Source organism: Hyaena hyaena, unplaced genomic scaffold, assembly GCF_003009895.1.
Source record: "Hyaena hyaena isolate Hyena2069 unplaced genomic scaffold, ASM300989v1 scaffold_97, whole genome shotgun sequence".
Lineage (NCBI taxonomy): Eukaryota > Metazoa > Chordata > Mammalia > Carnivora > Hyaenidae > Hyaena > Hyaena hyaena.
Window position 1 is genome coordinate 1,751,783 of NW_024080728.1, and position 26,034 is coordinate 1,777,816.

At 34.2% G+C, this 26,034-nt stretch overlaps 1 protein-coding gene and 2 non-coding genes across 6 annotated transcripts in view; 1 reads left to right on the forward strand and 2 right to left on the reverse strand.

Annotated features, from left to right (window-relative positions):
• The window catches only part of ADK (adenosine kinase), a 507,420-nt gene that overhangs the window by 405,449 nt on the left and 75,937 nt on the right, over window positions 1–26,034 (forward strand). For all 4 annotated transcript variants that reach the window (XM_039235193.1, XM_039235195.1, XM_039235194.1 and 1 more), the window contains one exon: window positions 7,235–7,349. In XM_039235193.1, coding sequence (XP_039091124.1) covers window positions 7,235–7,349 — 115 coding nt within the window. The remainder of the gene's footprint in view (window positions 1–7,234; window positions 7,350–26,034) is intronic.
• LOC120233770 lies at window positions 15,362–15,431 on the reverse strand. The gene has a single exon (XR_005528909.1). It is a non-coding gene; the product is annotated as a small nucleolar RNA U2-30 (small nucleolar RNA).
• LOC120233771 lies at window positions 15,972–16,051 on the reverse strand. The gene has a single exon (XR_005528910.1). It is a non-coding gene; the product is annotated as a small nucleolar RNA U2-19 (small nucleolar RNA).

The window sequence follows — 26,034 nt, forward strand, 5'->3', positions numbered from 1 at the left end:
TCACTTTATCTTAACAGTTTAATACCTTTAGAAATGTGTCAGTGCTCTTAGGTCTACAGTGACAGACTAGACAAAAATCTGCATTTTATCCCTCTCAACCTTAATTTTACCTCCAAACTGGGGCATGAATGAGGAAAGGAATGAAAAGATTAAAAAGAAAGGTGAGCGTTTTTTTTCTTTCTAGCGGCTCTGCTGTTCTACCATCATTTTCCATTATAAATCCCAATCAGTTTCCAAAGCCACTGAGTATTGCAACTAGTGATATGTCTCTTAACAGACCAGTCCAAATGCCTCTAAAAATAACCAGTATTTATTCATTAGGAAATATCTTCAGTGGCATTGTTTATGATATTCTGGTTAGCTTCTCTGCAAATTTTAGATAATCTTTCTTTTTAAAAAAATCTTTAATCTTTAAAATGAATTGGGCAATTTTCAGTAAGAAGAGGCAGCTTCAGAGGGCACTGGAGAATGAGATAAAAACTGGAGCTGGGCAAAGCACAAAGCAGAAGAGAGAGGATATATATATATATATATATATATATACACATATATATATGATAGAAAATTGCATAGTGCCTGATTTAAATGACAGACCTGCTAAGAATTTAAAATGACAATTCTTGAGGTAAAAAGTTTCATGAGGCCTTTTATTATTCTGGGAAATCAGTTCAGACTGCAGTGTGTTTTTAAATCTACTTTATCTTGAACTGAACCAATTAAAGGTTATATTTTTAGGACCCAAATAAAAATAAGATACTTAAAAATATGTTTGATTATTAAACCTTTTAAAAGCTGTATTGAAAATTGATGTAAGTTAAGTAAAGAAAATACCTCCAAAACTTAAATATAATATTCTGTGTATTTTCATTCTTTGTGCAATAGTCTATGTGCCAAATGATGAAGATAATACATAACTTCTCTGCTGGGTCATTTTTTTCCTTTTTACTCTAAGCAATGAATTTTAATTTTATTTTAGATCTCTAAGATATATTACTTCTGATCACAGAGGAAACAATGCAATCCGTTTCCCTTTTCCAACTTCCCCACAGCCCCTGACTCTATCCAGAGGATCCAAGGCTTGTAATCTGTCTCTGACCATTGATGGCTGTATCATCCTATACCACTGAGACAGGAAAGTATTGAATTGTGCTATCCAGTATGGCATCCATTAGCCACATGTGGCTATTTAAATTAAAATTAAATAAAATTTAAAATTCAGTTCCTAAATCTCAGTAGACAGATTTCAAGTGCTCTCTACAGCCTTTGTAGCTAGGGACTGCCATATTAGACAGTACAGATATAGATCATATCTATCATCACAGAAAATTTCATTGATCACTGTTGGATCGAAAGTCCATAGAGTATTCAGGAGGTATTGATTCCCAAAGAATTCTCCAAAATGTTTCTGGGGTTCTTGTGTTCCTCACAAATGCAAAGAATACAATGAATGATCACATAGAGTTTCTGGAAATAAGTCACTAACTTAGGTCCTGCTGGCTAAGAGAGTACAATGCTGCTTTTCTAGCTGAGTGAGTCCCCAAAGAGGACAGTTTTAAAACAGGAGATTAACAGAAAAAGATAAGGTAGTCTTTTAATTATCTTCATTTAATCATTTATTCATTCAATAAATAGTTACTGAGCACTAACTCTGTCGCTAACACTCCAATAGACCCTGAAGACAAGATAGAAGTGACCAGAGAACACACTGTGAAAGAGAACATGGGAGGGGTTCCTATTTTAGATACGATAGTCATGGAATGACTCCTGAGGAAAGTAAAACTTGAAAAATATGGATGTCTAATATTGACAGAAAAAAACAAAACAAACAACAGGGAAACAAGTTTTAAACAGAGGGAACAAGAGTACACAAGCCCCCAAGGAGAGGGAGCATAATGTACTGTGTAGTCCAAGAACAGAGAGCAGGCCAATGTGACTGGAATGAAGACAGGAGAAAGAGGTAGTAAGAGATAAGACGGGAGACTGACACATCATATGAACACCGTAATTATTATAGGAGTTTCTATTTGGAAAACAAAAGAATGTGATATGGTTAAGTGAGGCACTGTGTGGGAACACCACAATTGGTATTCTCTACAAGTAGGTCGATTGTGACAGTATTAACATTTGTATCATCAGCTTGTTAAAAATGGAATGAAGAGAGTGTATTCTTTAATTTGGAAGACAATGCTAAATTTAAGGTATGTGATCACCAGTGACAATAAAAGCATAATTTAGCATTTATAAAATGCTTCACAGTTTATAAAACCTTTCCAACATATAATTAATACATTTAATATTCACACAAGCCTTTTGGGGTTAGGTAGGGCATGTATTGCCCTATCAGTTCAACAGATGATAAATAGGCTACATGACTGGTTCAGGATGACACATAGCTAATATATAATGGAGCCAGAACCAGAGCCAGCTCTTTAAGTCTCGTACTCTTTACTATACAAACTACACTTCTTTCTTACTGACATCCTTACATAGTGGAGGAGGAGATTAGATTTCCAAATGACCTTGGAAAATGAGAACTATCTTGAAAGTTAAAAATTGCAAATCATGGGGCGCCTGGGTGGCTCAGTGGGTTAAGCGTCCAACTTCGGCTCAGGTCATGATCTCACAGTCCATGGGCTCAAGCCCTGTGTCGGGCTCTGTATGGACAGCTCAGAGCCTGGAGCCTGCTCGGATTCTGTGTGTGTGTCTCTCTCTCTGCCCCTCCCCCACTCGCTCTCTGTCTCTGTCTCTCAAAATAAAATAAAAACATAAAAATTTTTTTTAAATAAGTTGAAAATCGCTAGGGTAAAATACAAGCCAGAATAATTAAGAAAAAAAAATAGCAAACTTAAATAGAAGATCAGCAGTGACTTGTGCATGTGACAGAAAAATTATTTCGAATGAACATGCTATCGTTTTGTGATAACAACAGAAAGCACATTGCCAGAATTCAAAGAAGCAGTCTAATCTGTGGAACATGGAATACTGGTTAAAAGTATAATTTCTGGAGTGTAGGCTTTGTGGGCTCTACCACTTAGCATATTTATGACCTTAAGAAGCTTCTTTTTTTTTATTATTATTTTTTTTTTATTGATTTCTGAGAGACAGAGAGAGACAGCGTGAGCAGGGGAGGGTCAGAGAGAGAGGGAGACACAGAATCCAAAGCAGGCTCCAGGCTCTGAGCTGTCAGCACAGAGCCAGACGCGGGACTCGAACCCACGAGCTGTTAGATCATGACCTCAGCAGAAGTCGGATGCCCAACTGACTGAGCTGCCCAAACGCTCCGACCTTAAGAAGCTTCTTAACTTCTCTGTTGACTCACTCCGTTTCTTCACCTACAAAATGAGGATATAGTAATAATACCTACTGCCTATACAAGTTAAGATTTAATGAGCACTTTAGAGCTACGTACGTGGCTCATAAGTAAATTGCATGAGCTTTCTTCTACTCTTCCCCCTTTTTCCTTTTTCTCCTCCCTTATTAGATACCATAATTGAATTCCCAATACTAAAAACTCTTGAGGTCCTTTCTGGAGATTTGGGGCAACCTCAGAATATCATAGTTTTGGATAGTATTAAAATGATGGTTATTGGAGGAAAGAAATGAACATTTATTAAGTACTTAGCATGTGCTAAATATTGCATTAAGTTCTTTCACTTACCTTAACTTCTTTCATCCTCACAATTACTTTCAGTTTTTTATTTTGAAATAATTCTAGAAATAACTCTAGACTTAGAAAACTTACAAAACTAATACACTCAGCTTTCCCTAACGTAACATCTTACACAAATGAAGGTATAGTGCTACAAACCAGGAAATTAACATTAGTGTGATAACCAGTAACTGAACTATAGTCTCTATTCTGATTTCACCAGTTTCTCCTTAATTTCCTTTTCCTGTTCGAGAATCTAATCCAAGAAAACAAATTGCATTTATTTGTCATGTCTCCTTTGTCTCTTCTATTGGTGACAGTTTCTCATTCTTTTCTTCTTCATGATCTTGATCCTTTTGAAGAGTACTTGTCAATTATTTTATAGAATGTCCCTCAATTTGAGTTTCTCTGATATTTTCTGTTAGTTAAGTTGAGGATATGCATTTTTGCCAGAAGTACCACAGAGGTGATTTGCCCTTCTCGGTGCATCATTATCAGGGATATGTATGATGTCCCTTTGTCTTACTATTAGTGACATTAAATTTCATTGCTGGGTTAAGATGGTGTTTGCCAGTTTATTTTTTATAAAGTTACAATTTTCTCATTGTATTTAATAAATATCTTGAGGATATTTGGGGACTATGCAAAAATCTTCTTTCACTTACTAATGTTTAATTTATAATGGGTAAGTATTTTAGGGGAAATACTTTGAGACTATACACATATCCTGATTCTCTTCAAATTTTTGCCCACTAATTTCAGCATATTTCTTTCCCAACATTTTTTAATGTTTATTTATTTATTTTGAGAGAGAGAGAGAGAGAACACAGCAAGGGAGAGAAAGAGAGAGAGAGAGAGAGAGAGAGAATCCCAAGCACTCTGCATGCTATCAGCACAGACATCAGGGTCGAACCCACAAACCACAAGATCATGACCTGAGCTGAAACCAGAAACTGAATGCTTAACCGACTGAGCCACCCAGGCACCCCATTTCCCAACATCTTTTAGCATAAATATTTTCTTAGTTTTATAGATGAGGAAATGGAGCCTCACAGAGATTTATTTACCTACTCAAAGTACACAGATTTAGGTATGTCACACTCTCGAGTCCTTGTAATTTCATAATTCTGTTAATATGCTAGCCCAAGTATAAGGGAGAAGAATCTATGGAGAAGTGGAGGTGGCTGCAGAACCAGAAATATGTAACTTTGAGAAAACAAAATTGAGGTTTTAAGAAAAGTTTTCATTCTCGATGAGGCTCAACTATTGCGCCAAAGCAATGGCTCCTCAAGGCACAGTAAAAAATTTAGATCTGGTATTCACTGACCATGATTCCAGAGTGACATAGGGGTTTTGTATGAACCGTGGACATGGATACAATTAGAATAAAGTTCAACCATCCTGTAAAGATTTGTGTTTTATATTTGGGAAGTTTATTTCAATCTTGAATTGCCAATTTTATAAAATTTAATTTGAGACATAAGAAAGGTTTCTTTGAGGGGCGCCTGGGTGGCTTAGTCGGTTAAGCGTCCGACTTTCGCTTGGGTCATGATCTCGCGGTTCGTGGGTTCGAGCCCCGCGTCGGGCTCTGTGCTGACTGCCAGTTCAGAGCCTGGAGCCTGTTTCAGAGACTGTGATTCCCTCTCTCTCTGACCCTCCCCTGCTCATGCTGTCTCTATCTCTCTCCTAGAAATAAATAAAACATTAAAAAAAAAAAAGAAAAGAAAGGTTTCTTTGATTAAGTTACCAAAACTCCCATAAAATATATATATTTCCCATTGGCTAGAAGACAACTATGGAATCTCATTCTTAATTTATTCCTTATACCACATTGAAGAAAGACTTCTATTTAAAAAACATCCAGGACATACATGGGATTCTGCTCCCAAGATGATAAATTGAATGTGTTTCTGGGCTTTACCCCTTTATCTTGATGAAATATGAACTGTACTCAGTCATAAGCAAAATTCCGACAGTCATAAAATTTAAGCGTGGTAAGGAGACTGGGAGAATATATCAATGCCATTTTAATTAATGTATACATTTATTTGAGAAAGTGAAAATTCATTATTTGGCTTTTGTTTTTCTTTTTTTTTTTGGTCCTTTCAGCTTACTAGTCATTTCTAATAGTCTTTCTCCAAAACTGAGGGAATTTCTTTTCTCAGATTATCAGAGTTCAGGCTTAGTTTTGTCCTAAATTAAGCAACCAAAAGTGAAATAGTCAGCGTGTTTGAAAGGTCAGCAGCATTGTCTTACCATATGTGGCTATTCTTTTCAGAAGCAGCCATCATCTGGAATCGTCATGTTAGGTGCAGTAGAAGCTTAGCTTCATGTAGTATCTGGAATTTCTTAAGTATGTAGTGAACAAACAACATAGAATATTTCACTAAAGATTCTCACACCTTTAAAAATGTCATAGTTCCTGATGTTCTTTGTCTACCTTAATTACCTAAGTTTTTTTGTCCTGTATATTCTAATTCACTTCCTTAATACCACTCATATATATTTCTCCTCTAGTATGTGTTTCTCTCTCCATAACTGGTTGAAACTACACACGAGAGAGTACCAACAGAACCCAAACCATGCATGACTTAGAGGCCCACTGAATTCAGACATGGATTTTAAAATTATTCTAAAATTGCTGAAAACATGATTCTAAGAATCCTTAGATCGATAATAGTTCAAGAGTCAGATTTCAAGTCAGAACAGTTAAAATGTAAAACTTCATAGCCTGTGTGATGTGAAAAATAGCATCAGTTTTCTAGAACTAATTTATAATTTTTTAACTTTATCTTGTTTAAAGAGAATTAAGTCTGTAGGAAAAGGCCTCTCTCTTTTTTTTTTTTTGAAAATTTTGGCATTTTAGCAACATTATTTCCATAGTCAGCATAATTCTATAAACCTCTAAAATAATTCAGTATTCCTTTTTTATTTTTTACAAATCTCTCTTTAACTGGAAATTTGAAAATTGGCTATTTGCTGATATTGAGAAATTGTTATTTAAAAAATATACTAGTTATGTGGTCATGTTTAAATCATTACCTTTCAGGGATACCTAATAAAACATTTATGGATAACATTATTTTGTATCTGGGATTTGCCTTAGAATAATATGAAAGGCAAGTGGGCAAAGCTATAGGTAAAATTTATCACAAATTTAAAGTTGTTAGGGGCACCTGGGTGGCTCAGTTGGTTAAGCGGCTGACTCTTGATTTCAGCTCAGGTCATGATCTCACAGTTTGTAGAATTGGGCCTAGCATCAGGCTCTGTGCTGATAGCACAGAGTCTGCTTGGGATTCTTTCTCTCCCTCTCTCTCTCTGCCTCTCCTCTGCTCATGCTCACACTCTCTTTCTTACAAAATAAATGAATACACTTTTTAAAAAATAAATAAAATTTTTGCAACTTTATGATGGGTTTCTTGAAGATTATTGTACTATTCTATTTACTTTTGTATGTGGTTAAAATTCTTATAGTAGAGGTATATATCTCTCCTATTTTTAACATGAAACTAAATCCTTAAACTACTAGTAAGTTTTGCTTTATTGTACTGGTTATGAGAACTTTTTCCTCTTCTCTATTAATAGACTGAAGACATTAAAGAGATAGCCAGAAAGACACAAGCTCTGCCAAAGGTGAACCCGAAGAGGCAGCGAATCGTGATTTTCACCCAAGGGAGAGAAGACACTATAATGGCTACAGGTACATGTGGAAATTGTATAAGAAGCCCAGTTATTTTGAAGATTAATCATTTGTAACAAAATTCTACATTCTTGATATTATAATTTATTTGAAAACAACATTTTCTTTCTTTCTTTCTTTCTTTCTTTCTTTCTTTCTTTCTTTCTTTCTTTCTTTCTCTTCCTTCCTTCTTCATTCCTTCCTTCCTTTCTTCCTTCCTTCCTTCCTTCCTTTCTTCCTTCCTTCCTTCCTTTCTTACCATCTTCATGCATTTTACTTCTTACTCCACCCCTAGCCCTGCTTTAGGCAACCACCTATCTGTACTCTGTATTTATGAATCTAGTTTTGGATGGGTTTTTTTGTTTGATTTTTGTTTGTTTTAGATTCCACATACAAGTGAGATATATAGTATTTTCTTTCTCTCTCTGAGTGATTTCACTTGGTATAATGCCCTCAAGGTCCATTGTTTAAATGGCAGGATTTTCTTCTCTTTTATTATGACTGAATGATATTGTTATGTGTATGTCTGTTGGACACTTAGTAATTGTCTTAGCTATTATAAATAGTGCTACAATGAAAATGAGGGCATAGATTTCTTTTTGGGTTAAGGTTTTTTTTCTTTTATATAAATACCCAGAAATGGAATTGCAGATCATATGGTGGTTGTATTTTTAATTTTTTGAGGAACTTCCATACTGTTTTCTATAGTGACTGCATCAGTTTACAGTCCCACCAGCCTTTTTCTTCATGACCTTACCAACATTTATTTCTTATCTTTTTGATAATAGCCATCCCAGCAGCTATGAGGTGATATCTCATTGTGGTTTTGATTTGCATTTCCCTGATGATTGCTGATGTTGCTCACCTTTTTGTGTATTGTTGCCCATCCATAATAATGATCTAGTTTCATTCTTTTGCATGTGGCTGTACAAATTTCCCAGCAACATTCATTGAAGACTGCCCCTTCCCCATCGTATATTTATTCCTTTTTTCATAAGTTAATTAATCATATATGAATAGGTTTATTTCTAGACTCTCTGTTATGTTCCATTGATATATGTGTCTGTTTTATGCAAATACCATACTGATTTGATTACAATATCTTTGTAATATAGTTTGAAATCAGGAAGTATGATGCCTCCAGCCTTATTCTTCTTTCTCAAGATTGCTTTGACTATTTTGTTTCTTTTGTGTTTCTTTTGATGGTTGGTTGGTTGGTTGGTTGGGGCTCTTTTTTACTATTCCCCCCCGGCCCCCCCAACTTTTTTTCTGGTTCTTTATAAATTTTAGGGTTGTTTGTTCTATTTCTGTGAAAATGTACCTTTTGTAGTGTTTTTATTTTATTTTAAGTTCATTTATTTATTCTGAGAGAGAGAGAAAGCAGGAAAGGGGCAGAGAGAGAGGCAGAGAGAGAATCTCAAGCAGACTCTACACTGTCAGCATGGGATGCATGCAGGACTTGAACTCACAAACTGCAATATCATGACCTGAGCTGAAGTCAGACACTTAACCTACTGCCCCACCCAGGTGCCCCTGTTTTTATTTTAATAAGTATACCCACCTTCTATTTCAGTAGAAATTACTGATTTCATTTTTAAGAAGGTAATTTATTAAAATTCAGTTGACTAAATCTACTTTGATTTAGTTTATTTACTTTAATATTTTGGGAATATTGTCAGTCTAATAATGTTTTTCCTGAAAAAAAAAAAGTTTACTTAGTAAATTCCTGTGCTTGACCTAAATGAATTTATCCAATTATGAGCAAATAAAATTCAGAGATAAGTTGCTTCCTCAGTTTTAAACTTCAAGAAGAAAACTTCACTTCTGTTTTACTCAGCCATCTATTTTAATGACACTTACAGACATAGGTGTTTCATCTAGTAAATATTTTATTGGTTAAAATGATGGATATCATCAGTATGATAATACCTACTATTAAAGCCAAATACAAACCTATTAATTGTATCTGAACCACTAAGATTAAAACTTGTCAGTTAACTAATAATTATTATAAACAGTAGCAATTATTACCTTTGTGCTTTTTCAATACCCTGCTAAACAGAAATTCAAGATATGAGACTTAAACTTCTAACTAGGAAATAATATTAATACACATAAAGATATTATAACAAAGAAGTAAAATTACACTTAATCATTATTGCTATAGACTATATGGGTTGTATTGACTCAGAGAAGGAGATTGAGCAATAAAGCCTGAAGAAAGACGTTATAGTGAATATGAAGTAAATTTTTGTTGAATTTAATGTTTAAGCCTAAAAAGGTTTAAAAAAAGAAATTAGTGTCAATTTGGGGTAAGAAGGGACCCTAGAATTAATTCATTCCAAGTTTCTTAGGTTAGAATTGTCAAAGACAAGATTCAGAGACTTACTTCAAAAATTATTTATTTCAGGGGTACCTGAGTGGCTCAGTCAGTTGAGCATCTGGCTCTGATCTCGGCTCAGGTCATAATCTTACAGTTCGTGAGTTCAAGTCCCACATGGAGCTCTGTGCTGACAGCATGGGGCCTGGTTGAGATTCTGTCTCCCTCTCTCTGCTCCTTCCCTCTTCACACATCCTCTTTCTCTAAATAAATAAGCAAACAAGCAAACTTAAAAAATATATTTATTTCAAAATAATCCAGTGAGTGACAAATAGTGGAGTTATAGATGAAATGGTGATGGGTATATGAGGGGTGGTCATTATGTTATTACTTCCACTTGTGTATATATTTACAATTTTTCCATGATTATAAAATTTAAAAATAATTTTCAATCAGGAGCAGAGATACTAAGTGATTTTCGTAAGATACATTGATATCCTTGCTAAGCCTTGAATGCTAGGAAGAATGTAAAGAAAGGAGGGCAATCCAGTCATATGAGTGAAGAGAATCATATGAGCAAAGGCATCAGGTACCATATAATCTTTTATTGTTGTGACAGAAAAAGCCACACTGTTAATTTGTGCAAGAGAGAAAGGAAATAAGTCATGAGAAGATATCCTTGCATTGATAATAACCACCTGGATTGTCTTCATATAGTATGTGGCTTGGTCCTGTCTTAGCAATGAACACTGGAAAAGTGAAAAACATGGAGATTTCTTATCTTACAGGAACTGTAGTACTACCTTCTGATTCATAAAATGCTATTTGATTGTTCTTTCTGGAGGCATTTATTTTAAGGCTTTATATATTCAAGATATACATATTATACAAGTCTTCCTCATTGTGAATTCATATAATTTACCCAAAACTGCAACCAACCTTTGAAATTAGTCCCCTGTTCCTGTGACTCAATTTCTTTGTCAACTCGTTTTTTTCTTTATAAAATCTATTAAACCATTCTTAGGAATACTTACTGGCAGGAATTTATTTGAGGAAAGACATTGGCTAATCTTTACTCTTCCTACTATATGAAAATGAACTTAAATTAGAGGATGCACTATATCTGCAATGCATGATAAATACAAGATGGATAGAGAATCTGTTCAGTGGTGTCAGCTACAAAAGCAAACATGATAAATGTTAATGCAGTTTTGAGCCCTGGGATAAGCTATTCAGTGCACAAGCATAGCTGAATCTCTTTGCTATGTTGTTATTCATGGCAGCCAAATAAATGTCAATAATAAAAGAGAATTAAAGATTTTCATTTCCCAGAGGCAATCCTCTAATACGGCTTGATCTTTCATTTCATTTGTAATTCGTTCTCATGTCAGGATGCAATCATTCGCCAGGCTCTGGGTGTCATGTTAAGTCATTTAATAATGATTAAGAACATAAAAATGCTTGGCCTGTGGGGCAATTCACAGAAGAGATGCCAATTTGTTATTGTTTTTCCTCCTTTGCTCTTGAATATGGATCAGCTTTTTCCCACCTCCTAACATTAAAATACTAATGGAGAATGGGGAGAGAAAATGTCCCTTAATTTACCATAAGTGACATTCCAGAATGGCACAAGGCAGTGCTAACACACTTTTTAAAACACTAATTAGGAATCATTGTTCCTTAAACCTCACACTGTGGAGTATTTTTAAATGATCACTGCTAAGTTTGTGGCATTTAGCAATAATGTAACAAAATCAGTTTTCTTGGTATTTAATTCTAGAGACCTTTCTCCTTTTGAGATATATATGATGTCTATAAGCCACTTTATATTATTTTATACATGTAGTTCTTTGAATCCTCTTTGCTAAATTGTCTGTGAATCTAAAGTCTTTAAGACCTTGTTTGGTCACCTCTATTTCAATTGAGTATCCATTTTGTATATCCATCTGCCCAGAAGTTTTGTCACATATCAACCATTGTTTCATTGCTTGCAGGCTACTTGAGTTCCAACCTTTTTCTGGGGTGTGTTGGGGTGGGGCGTGTCAAAGAGCACTGGAAAGTGATAAGAGTAAGAAGCCAGGAGTGACAGACAGGAAAGAAAATATGATTCTATACAACATTTAATAAATGTTGAATGAACCTGTTAGGTAGCACAAAAGTCAGGTCAAGGAAGTCATTCCTGTGTTCATAAACTGTAGAAAAACTAACACTAAAGATTTTTATTTCCTACTGGACAGCAACTACTAGTGAGATTTTCATATATCAACACCTTATTATATTAACAATTGTAGTAAAAATATTTTATATACATGTATATATACATAAAATTTGTACATATACAGACATATATGTCTTTATAGAAACTTTATATTTCTCCAAGTTTCTATACTAAATATATGACTAAAATTTGGAAAAAGCAATAGGATTTTTATTCTAAATTGAAAATAATGCATTTCAACTTTCGCTCTTAAGTGACACAGTGAAATAGGTCCACTCCAGAATAAATTGTAGACATTTCTGAAAACTTTCAGAATTTTTTCTGGTCTGTTTGAATTGTGATTTTGCCGAACAGAAGAATATAGATTAGGTCAGAGGTTTTCAAGTGGAAGACAGAGGCTGCCATGTCAGAATCACCTAGTGGGCTTTTGATAAATATAGCCCTGCCTTCATAGAAGTATGTTCACATCAACCTGATACATCCCTATGAAGAGTAGTAGAGTATACATCTACTAGAATTCTCACACTAGAAGATGTGTGAGAATGTGTGTTGTTAGAGTGTGAGGGAAGTAGAGTGTACGGTTGTTTATTGTTGTAAAGATACTTAGGTAATACAGCAATGCTGTCTACTCTCTATCTCTCACTTTGAGATCCATTGGATTAGGTGATTTGATAATGTTGCCCCAGTTTATGATTTTGTGGGATGATAGAAACAGAACCTTTTAGTAGCTAAGCATCTAGTACTTCAATAAGTCAAGCCTTGGTGAATGCTTCTTTCTCTTGATAAATCACAAAGTGTCATGTACTCATTTACTGTTACTAGCAATCTACATATATTATTTTAAATAGCCAAATGCATTTGATTAGTTTATCTTTTAAGATAGTCACATCAGAGTGCCCTTTGTCATTTCCTTATAAGTAAATGGAATTATTGAAGTTACTTGTCTTCATCTTCCTGAGACTTTAAAGAAACTTGTTACCCCATTTGCTAGTTAAGTTTTCATGTTCTTTGAAAATACTCAGTGCTATACATTATAAGAAAAGGTCAATGTGCTTTACAATTCTTGTAGACATAAAGTACAGAACGTGTACAATAGAAAATGCAAACTCTAAAGAAAAACAGCTTTAGCAGCTGGAAGAATAATAATGTCAGCACATCATCACAACTCCTACTCCTACAAAATATTGTTATAAATCACTTTGGAAATGTTATCTGTACTACAGCCAAAACAATTTTAAATGATGATCTTGTTGGCATATATTGCTAATGATGTGAATTTTAAAAAATTAAGTAGCATTCTTTCAGAATGTCTGTATATGACATTCATGGAAAAAAGTTTTTTAGATTTTTAAGAATATCCTTTTTTGAGCATTACCTTACTTTTTGACAACATAAGATGCTCTAGTTTCTTGTATTTTCCCTGCTTCCATCCTGGAATCAACTACTTCTTCCAGTAATCCTGGTCCCTTTAATTAGCAAATGATAGTTAGAAATCCGGGTCTGGATGAAAGATATGCTCATTGCTTATTGAGAATCATTGTTTTGGGACCCTTTTAGCAAATAGGTTAGCAGTACATGTTTTGGCTCTCATTATCTAAAATATATTTACTCGTTGTTCCATCCTAAAGTACTTTTGAATTACCCATACCCTTGTGAGAAAGAAACATATTTACTTCCTAGAGTAAAGTGTTTGTTTACAGTTCTTATCTTTAGCCCTTCAAAGTCTAGTCAAAATATTGTTATCCAGAGTCACTTTATTTTCTATATTTTTTAAAGGCTTAATTCTTCCTCTTTTTTTTTTTTTTTTTTTTTTTTGAGAGATAGAAACAGCATGATCAGGGGAAGGTCAGAGAGAGAGGGAGTCACAGAATCTAAAGACAGGCTCCAGGCTCTGAGCTAGCTCAAACCCACGAACCGTGAGATCATGACCTGAGCCAAAGTCAGACGCTTAACCAACTGAGCCACTCAGGCACCACCAAAGTCACTTTAGGTTAGTTCTTTTATTCCAGCCACTTCAATTTGGTTATATTATTTATTTTCAGTACAGTTAGGTTTATTTCTAAGAGTTTGCATTTCATCTTGGTTTCCTTTCATATCTAGGTTGGTGGGGTTTTTTTAATAAGTACAACCTCATGGTGTCAAGGTTCTGTGTGCTTTGACAAACTCATACAATCATGCAACTACTACTATAGTTAAAATACAGAAAAGTTCCATTTTTCACTTAGTTTTCTAAAGTGGTGTTATCAATTTATATGCCTACCACCAGTATATAAAATGGCTTTTATTTTTCTACATTTTTGTCAATATTTTCTACTGTCCACTTTTTTATTTTAGCTATTCTGGTGAGTATGCTCTAGTTTCTCATTCTGTTTTTAATTGGAATTTCCCTAATTTAGTGAGGTGGAGTACCTGTTCATTTGCTTATTAGAATTTAGATATCTTCTTTTGTAAAGTTGCTATTGGAGTCTCTTGCCCATATTAGATTGTCTTATTGATTTATAATTCTTTTTGCAGTCTGCATACAAGTCTTTTGTTAGATAAATATATTGCAAATATATTCTCCCACTTTGTGATTTGCCTTTTCATTCTCTTCATGGTATCTTTTGATAAATAAAGCTCTTAATTTTAATTTAGTCCAGTTAATGATCTTTTCCCCTATGGGTAGTACTTTTCATATTCTTTTAAAGAAAATCTTTGCATATCCCTAGGCTATTTTTATTTATTACTCTTCATTTGTCACAGTCTGTCTAGAATTAGAATTAATTTTTGTATATGATATGGGGTAGAAGGAAAATTCATTTCTTTTGCCCATATGAATTAACCAGTTGGCCTATCATCATTTATTAAAAGAAATATCCTTTCCATTACTGCAATAAATTAACACCTCTGTCACATTTCACATTACGTTATATCTGTGAGTCTTCTTCTAGACTATTCTATTCCATTGTTTTCTTTATCCTTTTAACCAGTTTACACTCTCTTGATTACTTATTAGTCTTTTTATTTGGTAATGTCAGACTTCCAACTTTGTTCTTCAAGATTGTCCTAGTGTTTCTTGGCCCTTTGCATTTCCACATAAATTTTAGAATCAAATTGTTGTTAACCCCCTGAAATTTTTAATTCTTACTAGAATTTTTTGAATGGAATTATATATTGGATCATAAATCAATTTGGAAAGAATTAACCTATTTACAATATTGTGTCTTCTAATCCAGAGTATTTTTCTCCATTAATTTAGGTGGTCTTTAATTTTTCTCAAAAATGTTAGTTTTTTCAGTGTAATGTTCTCACATATATAACTTTTATAAGATTCCTAGATTTTATAAGATTCCTATTATTTGTTTTTTGTATTTTTTTAAGTAAGCTCTACACCCAACATGTGGCTTGAACTCAACAACCCCAAGATCAAGAGTCATATGCTCTACTGACTAAGCCAGCCTGGCACCCCTCTTATCATTTGTTTTTTGATGCTATCCTTTTTTTTTTTTTTAATTCTGAGGTCAGATCAAGTGTAAAAATAGTCATAATTGTAGAGGTCAGTAGTAAAACCTTTTCATCATTGCTCAGAACTGACTATTCTTTCATATAAACACTACCCCCAATCTCATTCCTCCATCAATAAGTCCTCAGTTATTCACTGTCACCCTTTTTTTTTTTTTTTTAAATTAACTTTGAGAGAGACAGAGACTGCTTGAGTAGGTGAAGGGCAGAGAGAAAGAAAGAGATTCCTAAACAGGCCCTGCACTGTCAACACAGAGCCCAATGCAGGGCTGGAGCTCACAAAACTGAAATCATGACCTGAGCCAAAACAATCAGAAGCTTAACGGATTGAGCCATCCAGGTGCCCCGCTACTGTCACCTTTATACACACAATTGCACACATACTCTCACAACTCCAGACACAGCCCTTATTGTTTAAAAATTACTTTAGCTTCTCAAAACTATAGAGATCAGGGGCACCTGGGTGGTTCAGTAGGTTAACTGCCCAACTCTTGATTTCAGCTCAGGTAGCACAGAGCCTGCTTGGGATTCTTCCTCTCGCTCTCTCTCTGTCCTTTCCTTTCTCACGTGCTCTCTTTCTCAGAAATAAATAAACTTAAGAAAAAAATAGAACTACAGAGATCATGCATCAGGGAGACTGGAAAGTCTTCTGATGCTCAGATTTGTCTCTTCTCATCATTGATCCATTTTGGTAAAGAGCAGATCTCAGGGATGATGCTATCCATTTATAAATGGCATCCTTTTAGATTTCAGTTTCTGTTTGTGTTTTACTAGTATATAAAATTTTTATAATGACATTGTTTTCATTTATTAATTGTAATATATGTCTGTTGATTCTTTTGGGCTTTCTATGTATATTAATGATATCCTATGTGAATAATGACAGTTTCACTTCTTTTTCCCAATCTTGGTATTTATTTTCTGATTTTTTTCTTACTGAACTATTAGCGCAGTGAAGCACAATGAATATGAGTACAGTTGAAATGGTTACAGTGAGCATCTTGGTCTTATTCCCAGTCTCCTGTGGGAAAACTTCAGTATTTCATCAAAAAGGATGTGGGGGGGAGGGGGGGATGGGCATGGAGGAGGGCACTTGTGGGGATGAGCACTGGGTGTTATGTGGAAAATAATTTGACAATAAACTATTTGTAAAAAAAAAAAAAAAAGAATGAAGCTTGTGGTAGTCTCTGTATACTCTTTAACAGATAAAGGAGGTCTCCTTTTATTAGTAGTTTGCAAAGAGTTTTGTTTTTGATGATGGTAAAATATTTTTATTCATGAAAAGATGTTGAATTTTATCAAATAACTTTTCTGCATCTATTAAATATTACTGTATGATTTTTCTTTCCTTCCCCCCTTTTTAAAAATTTTTTAAAATGTTTTATTAATTTCTGAGAGAGAGAGAGAGAGACAGCGTGAGCAGGGGAGGGTCAGAGAGAGAGGGAGACACAGAATCTGAAACAGGCTCCAGGCTCTGAGCTCGCTGTCAGCACAGAGCTCGACGCAGGGCTCGAACCCACAACCTGAACCGAAGTCGGACGCTTAACCGACTGAGCCACCCAGGCACCCCTTTTTTTAATGTGTGAATCATAGCTTGATTTTGGAATGGTAAACCACCTTTGCATTCTTCAGGTAATCCCATAATATTCTTTTATAGTCATGATATTCTTTTATATATTATCAGATTTGATCTGATTATATTTTTCTTAGATTTTTGCAGTGTTATTATGAAAGATTTTGTTTTATAATTTTCCTTTCTTGTAACATCATTGTTAATTTAAGTAGGAACATTATGATGACCTTATAAAGTGAACTAGGAAGTGTCCTTTTTCTGTTCTGGGAGAGTTTTATAAGCTTAAGGTTGTTTTTATGTAAAAATTTGAAAGAGCTCACCCATCAAAATATCTGGGAATATCAAGAGAATAGTTTGTTGGATGGTTTTTCATTACAGATTCTTCTTTAATTGAATAAGAATGTTCATTTTTTTCTTTTTTCTATGTCAGGATTTTTTAATTTTTTAAAAAATCTTTTTACTTTTGAGAGAGAGACTGGGCATGAGTGGGAGAGGGTCAGAGAGCGAGAGGGAGACACAGAATCTGAAGTAGGCTCCAGGCTCAGAACTGACAGCCTAGAGCCCCATGTGGGGCTCAAACTTAGAACCGCAAGATCATGACCTGAGGCAAAGTCAGATGCTTAACAGACTGAGCCACCCAGGCACCCCTATGTTAATTTTGTAAAGTTGTATTTTTCTCAGAATTTGTCTCTTTCATCTAGCATAAAATTATATATAATATTCTCTCATCTTAATTACTGGAAGATCTGTAGTGATATTCCCTTTTTAATTCTTAATCTTAGAATTAAATTTATGCTCTTTCTCTTTTCCTTGATCACTCTTCCTAGAAGTTTATTTTAATTTGAATTTTCAAAGAAGTAAATGCCAAGATTATTAGACTATCAAGAGAGTTATTGAAGGAAACACCTGTAAGGGAAGATAAGTTATGAGCCAGAGGAAGCAGGGAGACCTGTCAAATTGTGGTACAGTTCTAACCCCTGTGTTGCAGTAAAAGAAGATTGGGCAGAAAGAGGCATGGATTATAATATGGTTAAGTTTTGACAAAGCCAGAGAGGAGTCCGCAAGCTGAAATTGCCCCATAAGGAAAGTTGCCCAAAGTAGTCCCACATATCTCCAGAATAGGTCTCCATGCTGTTTCTGATGTGCTCATGGAGAACATGGCATCAGTATGAATGCAGTGGTGAATTTCAGAGCATTGCTCCACCTGGCACATCTGAGAGGCAAATTTTCATGGCCATGACAAGGTTTATCAATTTTATTAGTCTTATAAAGAACCAACCCTGTCTTTGTTGACTTTTTCTGGGGAATATTTGTTTTTTTATTTTTTTAATTTTCAGGTACTTTTTTCTTATTTCTATGGTCTCCATGTTTAACTTACAAATTTTGGTATGTCTGTTTGCATTATATTCAGTTCAAAATATTTTCCAGTTCCTATTGTGATTTTTTCTTTAATCCATACGTTATTTAGGAAGTTTTGCTTAATTTTTAAATATCTGGAATATATTTGTGATTTTCTAATTATCTTTTTGTTTCTGATTTCTTATTTAATCCATTGTGGTCAGATATGCAGAATGATTTTAGTTCTTCAAAATTTATTGAAATTTTGTCTTACTGTACATCGTATGGCCAATTTTATCCATATTCTTTGTGCATTTGAAAACAATGTATATGCTGATATTCTTTTTTTTTTCTGACATCTTTTAATATAGTCTTTTTGTATACAGTAAGGTCAAGTTTGTTAAGTTTGTTGTCCAAATCATTTATATTCTTGTTTAGTTGTCTACTTGTTTTATCAGTTGTTGAGAGACATTAATTTAAGTGTCCTGCCATGATTGAGATTTGTATATCTCTCTTTTTGGTTCTATCTAATTTTTCTTTATATATTTTGAAGCTATCTTTCATGTATAAATTACATATACATGCATACAGTTTACGTGCATATAAGTTTAAAATATCTTCCTGATAGGGGCGCCTGGGTGGCTTAGTCGGTTAAGCATCCGACTTTCACTTAGGTCATGATCTCACGGTTCGTGGGTTCGAGCCCCGCGTCGGGCTCTGTGCTGACTGCCAGCTCAGAGCCTGGAGCCTATTTCAGAGTCTGTGTCTCCCTCTCTCTCTGACCCTCCCCTGCTCACGCTGTCTCTCTCTCTCTCTCCTAGAAATAAATAAAAATAAATAAATAAAAATTAAAAATAAATAAAAAATAAAATAAAATAAAGTATCTTCCTGATAGATTGAACCATTTATCATTTGGAAATATCCTTCTTTACCTCTAATGATGCTTGCCTCAGTATCTTTTGTATCTATTATTAGTATAATTATGCAAGCTTTATGTTGTTTTAGTGTTTGCATGGTTTTTCCATCCTTTTACTTTCAATGTTCCTAAATAAAAGATTTTTTTTGTAATCAGAATGCACTTTTTATTGTTTTTTAAATTCATTCTGACTACTTTTTAATTGGAGTCTATTGATATTTAATATGTTACTAATATAATTGGATTCATATCTCACATCTTACTCTTTTTTTTTCTATTTACCTCACATGTTTATCTTTTCTTCTTCTTCTTCTTCTTCTTCTTCTTCCTCTTCTTCTTCTTTCCTGCTTGTTTTGGATTGATCAAATATCTTTTATTCTCATTTTCTTTTCCATTTGCTTGGTAGTTGTATATCCTTTTGATGTTTGCCCTAAAAATTACAAAATGTATCCTTGACTTATTAAAGTCAAATATAAACTATAAGGCTTGCCACTTCTCCTACAATGGCAGGTCCTAAAACATTTCAATTCCATTTAAGACTTCTTACCTTTTGTATTATTGTTGTTGGTCACCTTAATTGTTAATGCCTTGTAGTGACAAAATACTGTTGTCATTTTGTGCAATTGAATTTTACTTTTTCCATTGTTTTTCTTCTCTTCCTGCATTTCTGGTTTTATTTAAGTAATTATGAATTATTTTATCATTTTTCTTTTGCCTACACAGATTTCAGTATTTCACTCTGCAAATTCTCTTACTTTTTATTTGCAGATATTCTTTATTTTGCCTTTTAGTAAGTATAGAACTCTACATTGGAAATTATTTCTTTGACTCTTTAATGATGACCTTCTATAATCTTTGGATTCTCTTATTTTTGTCAAGAAGTCACTTGTTAGTCTTATCCGTTCTTCTTTAGGTCTATTTCCATTTTCTCTGCTTTTTAGAATTTTTCTTTGACTTTAACTTTGTACTTGCTTCTTTTTTTTCTTGTATTTATCCTGCTAAGGTTTTTAGTACTTTTTTAATCTATGGTTGATGACTCTTGTTAGTTTGGGAGATTTTCCAGCCATTATCTCCTGAGATACTGCATTCCTCTCCTACCAATTGGGACACCAGTTACACATATCTTAGGCGTTTTTATTGTGTCCCATATGTCTTTTATAATCTTTTTTGTATTTTTTATCATTTGTCCCCCTCCAGATTCAGATATATACTTGTAGAGTATTCAGATTCTATATATACTTGTAGAGTTTTGGGAGGGTTTTTTGTGGGGACGGGGTTGTTTTGTTTTGGTGCAAAATGGTGATTTTATTTAAAGCACAGGGACAGGACCCATGGACAGAAAGAGCTGCACTGAGGTTGTGAAGAATGACTGGTTATATGCTAGGAACTTGGGGGAGGTAAAGTCAAAAGGGAGGTTTCCAAAGAGATTTTCATATATACAATTTGACATATACAATTGTTAAATTAAGGTTGTTTTTCCCTCTAGCAAAGCATTAACTTTAAGATGGTAAGGAGTTCTTAGACTTTAGACTATTGATGGGATTGATTGCCTTTTTCTTGTAAACTGGTGGAGACTCTTATCAGTTTAACCATTTGTTTTTTTTTTTTTACTTTCCTGGGGTTTTTTGGTTTTTTTGTTTTGTTTTGTTTTGTTTTGTTTTTTAGGAGGTAGCTGGGAGGGTCCAAGGAATATCACACATATCCCACCTGGGACAGGGGAGGGAGGGCTTGCTAGCTTGTACTTTGCCCTCAGCCTGCCTATGCTCCCTCATCATAAGTCCCCTGAACAATTTTGACCCTTAAATCTTTAAGGTTGTTGAAGGTGAAAGATCTCATCTTCTGTAGCATCTTCCTGTGAGTAAGGGCATAGAGATGTCCCTGCCTATATGGGTCAATATTGTTCAGTTGAGGAAAGTATAAGGGAGTTACAAAAGGTGGAGGCAGCTGAATCCAAGGTAGACAACATACATGAACCTCCTTGAGTAGTAAGAGTAATCTGTTAGTTTGAAGTTGTTGTAGTGATGGAGTCTTGGCACCAGGCGGAGATCCATGGGAGAAAACAGCAAAACATAATTAGAATAACGAGAAAGAAACCCCAATAAAAGTCCTTTGGTATTTGACAAAAATCCTACAGTCCACGAGCTTAACCAATCACTAAAAGAGAGAGATTCTTTAAAGCACCAATTGGAGTATTCATGTATGTTAGAAATCCGGAAATATTTTTGTGATAATCCTGAATATATACACAGCATTATTTTTATGAGAACACAAGTTCAGCTTTGTGCAGCAGTTGAAACATTTAATGCCATTTCATTTTGTAGAACTGTTCTATGCATATGACTTATTTTAGTATTTAGTAATATAATGTTATTGAGAGTCACTGAAGGTCTTAACAGTGTCACAAGTGGTGTATAGCCATCATATAGACTCTGTTCAGTAAGCCGTCAAGTAATTAATAAAAGGTGCTTTTATAGAAATAAGAAAAATACAGATTAACAGTTAGAGCAAATTACAAACCCAGTGTCTGTCAGTGCTGCCAGTGAGATTTTTAGATGTCAGGCATAAAGCATCATCAGATGGAATAAAAACAGACAGCAGAAATCAGATGGATTTTTTTGGTTTATAATTTAAATGTCTGTGGTGATCCTTTTGAATGATGCATTTTAAGAAGGAATTGTCAGGATAAATGGAGAAAAAGAAAATGAAAAAAAAAAGGTATAGCCATCATAAGAGAACTTTGAGGTCATCCACCGGTTCACAGGAATAAGAAGGCACATTAGTTTGCATATTAGTTTCCTGCAAAGGACATATGGGTTTTACTTTAGATATGGGAGCCCATGAAGAATGCCTATATAACTGCTGTAGGAGTCTATAATATGACCCAGTAGGGGTCCTTCCATTTTGGAGTTAAATCCCCTGCTGTATTAGACTTTTACTTCTTCAAATAAACCAGGTCTTTTGGGTTTATATGGAGTAGGTTTCTAGGAACTGTCAGCTCAGGTTTAAGAAGGATATGGTTTGAATATTTAGAGATTTATGGATTAACCCAGCCTTAATTGAATAATTTAATGAAGCACTGTAGTCTTTATCTATTGATAGGTCTACAATGAAAAAAGACTTTTCATATACAAGTGTTGGGAGAATCCATCCTATTTTCCAGTTGTTTAAATACTCATATGCCCACGGGGTCCTGTTACTATCACCATAGAATAACAAACAAGAAGATTGTCCATACCTGTGCTATTGTGACAAATTTTCTAAAGTTTACCTCAAGTTGTTCAGCTTACATATATAACAAACATATAAAGACAATCAGAACTAGGATTTAGTATCCATAAAGGTGTATTATTGAAACATAGTTTTTCTCTCTGGAATCACCTCTATTTTTGAGATACTCAAATCAAGACTGATTCATTTGTAAAACAACTACAATTTTAACTTGGCCTATTTACATAAGTGCAGCAAGAACAGCGATTGATTCTATAGATCTTTTCTAATTTGTTTTGCTGGCACTTTTTATAAGGAATCTCTAGGTTGACTTTTAGTAGTCCCTCCAGGCCAGAAGCCAGGCCACATACTTATCATCAGACATGCTGCAATACCTACAGATTTGGGAGAATTCCTCTCCTCGGGGTCCCCAAGATATCCTGGGGTTACTGCACCTTCCAAAAAATGACATTCTTTACTCAACTGGTAAGGCTGCGGGGAACTCTGAAAGCAAGTTATCAGGCCATCAATTCCAAGGGATTTGATTAGCTCCATGTTTCATAAAGTCAACCTTAGTTCCTTAAAGTTGTATAGTCATATCTGAGTCTATGCATGTTGCTGTCAAATATGACATTCCAGTCAAAGTCTTGGTAAAATAACCAATATTTCCAATGGTGTCCTGTTACTAGGAAAATAGGCTCTCATTGAACTTATGCAAGTAACTGTAATTGCCATGAAAGAAAGAACACTCATTGAGAGTTTGTGAATTTCAGAGGGTTCAGGTAGAAAAGTTAAATGCTTTAGTTTGTTTACAGAGAAATACCTTTTCCTATTATTGTATATCATAGGTATCTTAAGAGAATGTTTCCTTAATCTGGAAGGACAAACATTAGAGAACCAGCAATACTTTAAAACAAAAGTCACAAAACTATAACCATCTTCTTCAGTTCGTTTAGTCCCATGTTCTTGTTCAGTTTGAATGCAGCTTTTTAGCTCTGGAAATTTCTACCCATTTTAGTATTAATCTTAAAGATGTCAAATACCTACATTTGTCCTAAAAGATGAAACACGTTTTGCTAGAGCATCAGAACAATTAATATAAATGATAGGACTCAAAAATGGACTTGGTTAACAATCTGATATGAGTCATTGTAATGCAATTGACAAGGTAATCCACTTATTTCTGTGACAAATCATTTAAATACTCAAATGTAAAGTTATGACCTTATATGAGAACATATTAAAATTTTAAGAATTGCATTTAATCTCTAGAATAGTTATAGCATTTACCCAAGCATTACGGCCTAAAGTTTACCATTATTTGTTTGACAGGGCTTACAGTGTAACATAACATACCAAATAAGCAAGGCTTAATTGGTCAAAGACTTCATTGCATTTTAAATCCTGGGAAGTTAAAGCCTTAGAAAATTTTAAAGTACATCCTAAATAGGATTACAGGTCATTATAAATCTTATTTATTTAACCAAAGTGGCAGTAAGAAATTCCAAAGGCAAATACGTAGGGTTATATAGTTGTTAGCAAAACTTAGCTCCTTTAACATTGAGAAGTTTTAGCTAAGAAATCAAAGACCAGATAAAGACATAAATATAAACATTTAAAACATAAAGCTTTGGTTTTCCCGGCAGACAAAAAAAAAAAAAAACCTTTGCTTATTCTTCTTATTTTTATAAACTTTATTTAATGTTTTTTTATTTGAGACAGACAGACAGAAACTGAAGCGGGCTCCAGGTTCTGAGCTGTCAGCACAGAGCCCAATGTGGGGCTCAAACCTACAAACTGAGACCATGACCTGAGCTGAAGTCAGCTGCTTAACCAGCTGAGCCACCCAGGCACCCCTTATTATTATTATTTTTCATCAAGAACAGAACAATCCAAGAAAACTTTGTCTTTTGAACAGAGAGACAAGCAGAATTCTAACATTATACCAGTGTAATTTTAGAATCCATTCATTGCAACCTTAGTCTGTCCTAACCACAAAACCTAATCTTTCCAAAGATTTCCCTTCAAGAACTTCTACAACTTTCCTTGGCCTTCACATATTGTCCAAAGCCATTTTTTTCTTTAAACAACCGATCTCATTAAGGACAAAATTACTATCTTTTTTTTTTAATTTCAACAAAAATCTATTTCCATTCCATGTATCTTTCTTATATATCTCCTACTTTTTTACATACAGAGTTGCTTTTAGTTCCATCAGTCTTCATTATATTCAGCAGAATTTTAACTCTTAGAAACCTTAGTCACCAGTGAAAACTTAGTAGTAACCAATTGTGAACTGTTACACCAGAATTCTTTAGGTGGCAAATTTATGAACCACATAAGCACAAAGCATGTTTACCAACAGACCAAAATACCCTTAGTTTCTCTGCAAAAAGAAGTCAAAAGCAAAATCTATGTTCAGTAATTAATGTTTCAGCATTCCATTCTATTTGGAAAAGACCTAGATGTTCAATGAATTCAATCCCATTTATCTTGCAAGCAAAACTTTTAAGTTTCAGGTTACCAAAGACTGAAAGCTATCATAACAATTACCCTTGAAAACTTTGAGACAGGCAAAATCAACCATAATTTTAAGTCATTTTTTTTTTGCTCACAAACTGCAACAGAGATAACATGAGCTTATTTGACCTTTAGCAAACCTAGGTAGAATATAAGTTTCATATTTAATGCTGATAACCCAAAGACATGTCTATCTTAATTAAACCAACAAACTTAAATTAGCTTAAACACCAAATAACGTTCCACCTGCATCCACTTAAAAGTCAATTAATTGTTGGGAGGGGAAGGCAAAAAAAAATAGTTAAGGAGAGGGAGAGAGGCAAACCATAAGAGACTCTTAAATACTGAGAACAAACTGAGGGTTGATGGGGGTGAGGGATAAGGGAAAAGAGGCATGGGCATGAAGGAGAGCACTTGGGATGAACACTGGGTATTATATGGAAACCAACTTGACAATAAACCATTAAAAAAAAGTCAATTAATTGTTCCCCATTGTCAGTTTTTACCTGGGACACCCATGGGGGAATCAGTGGCATATATATTTGTACCTATGTGCCTTTTAGTTCACTGTCCTCTCTCTTCTATTTTGTCCAATCTGCATTTCAACACATCTATTGAGCTCTTTATTTTAGTAGTCACATTTCTTATTTTTTTATGTTACTTGATTCTTATTACTGCCAGTTCTATACTATGTTAATCTACCTTGTCAATTATTTTTTTTGAACATGTTAATCACATGTTCAAAAAAATAATAAATTGCATGTCCAAAAACTATGATATCTCAGTCATCTGTGAATTTAGGTTTTTTTCTTCTTTTTGAGGAGGTCAGCGCTTATATTTTTGTTTGCCTGATAATTTTTCATTAGATGCTAAATATTTCCATAATAAATAATAGCATTTCTCTTGATGGTATTATCTTTTTATACAAAATAGCTAGAGTAGATAGATCAAGGATTAAGCCAACTCAAGGTTGGGTTACAGTTTTTGTAAGACTTCTAATTTGCCTCCATACCTATGCTATAGCGCTCCTAAAATCTCAACTGAAATCCTACAGTATTTACTGGGGTCGGTACTCCTTGATAGTTTGTTGTTGGTACCATACAACTGCTAAAA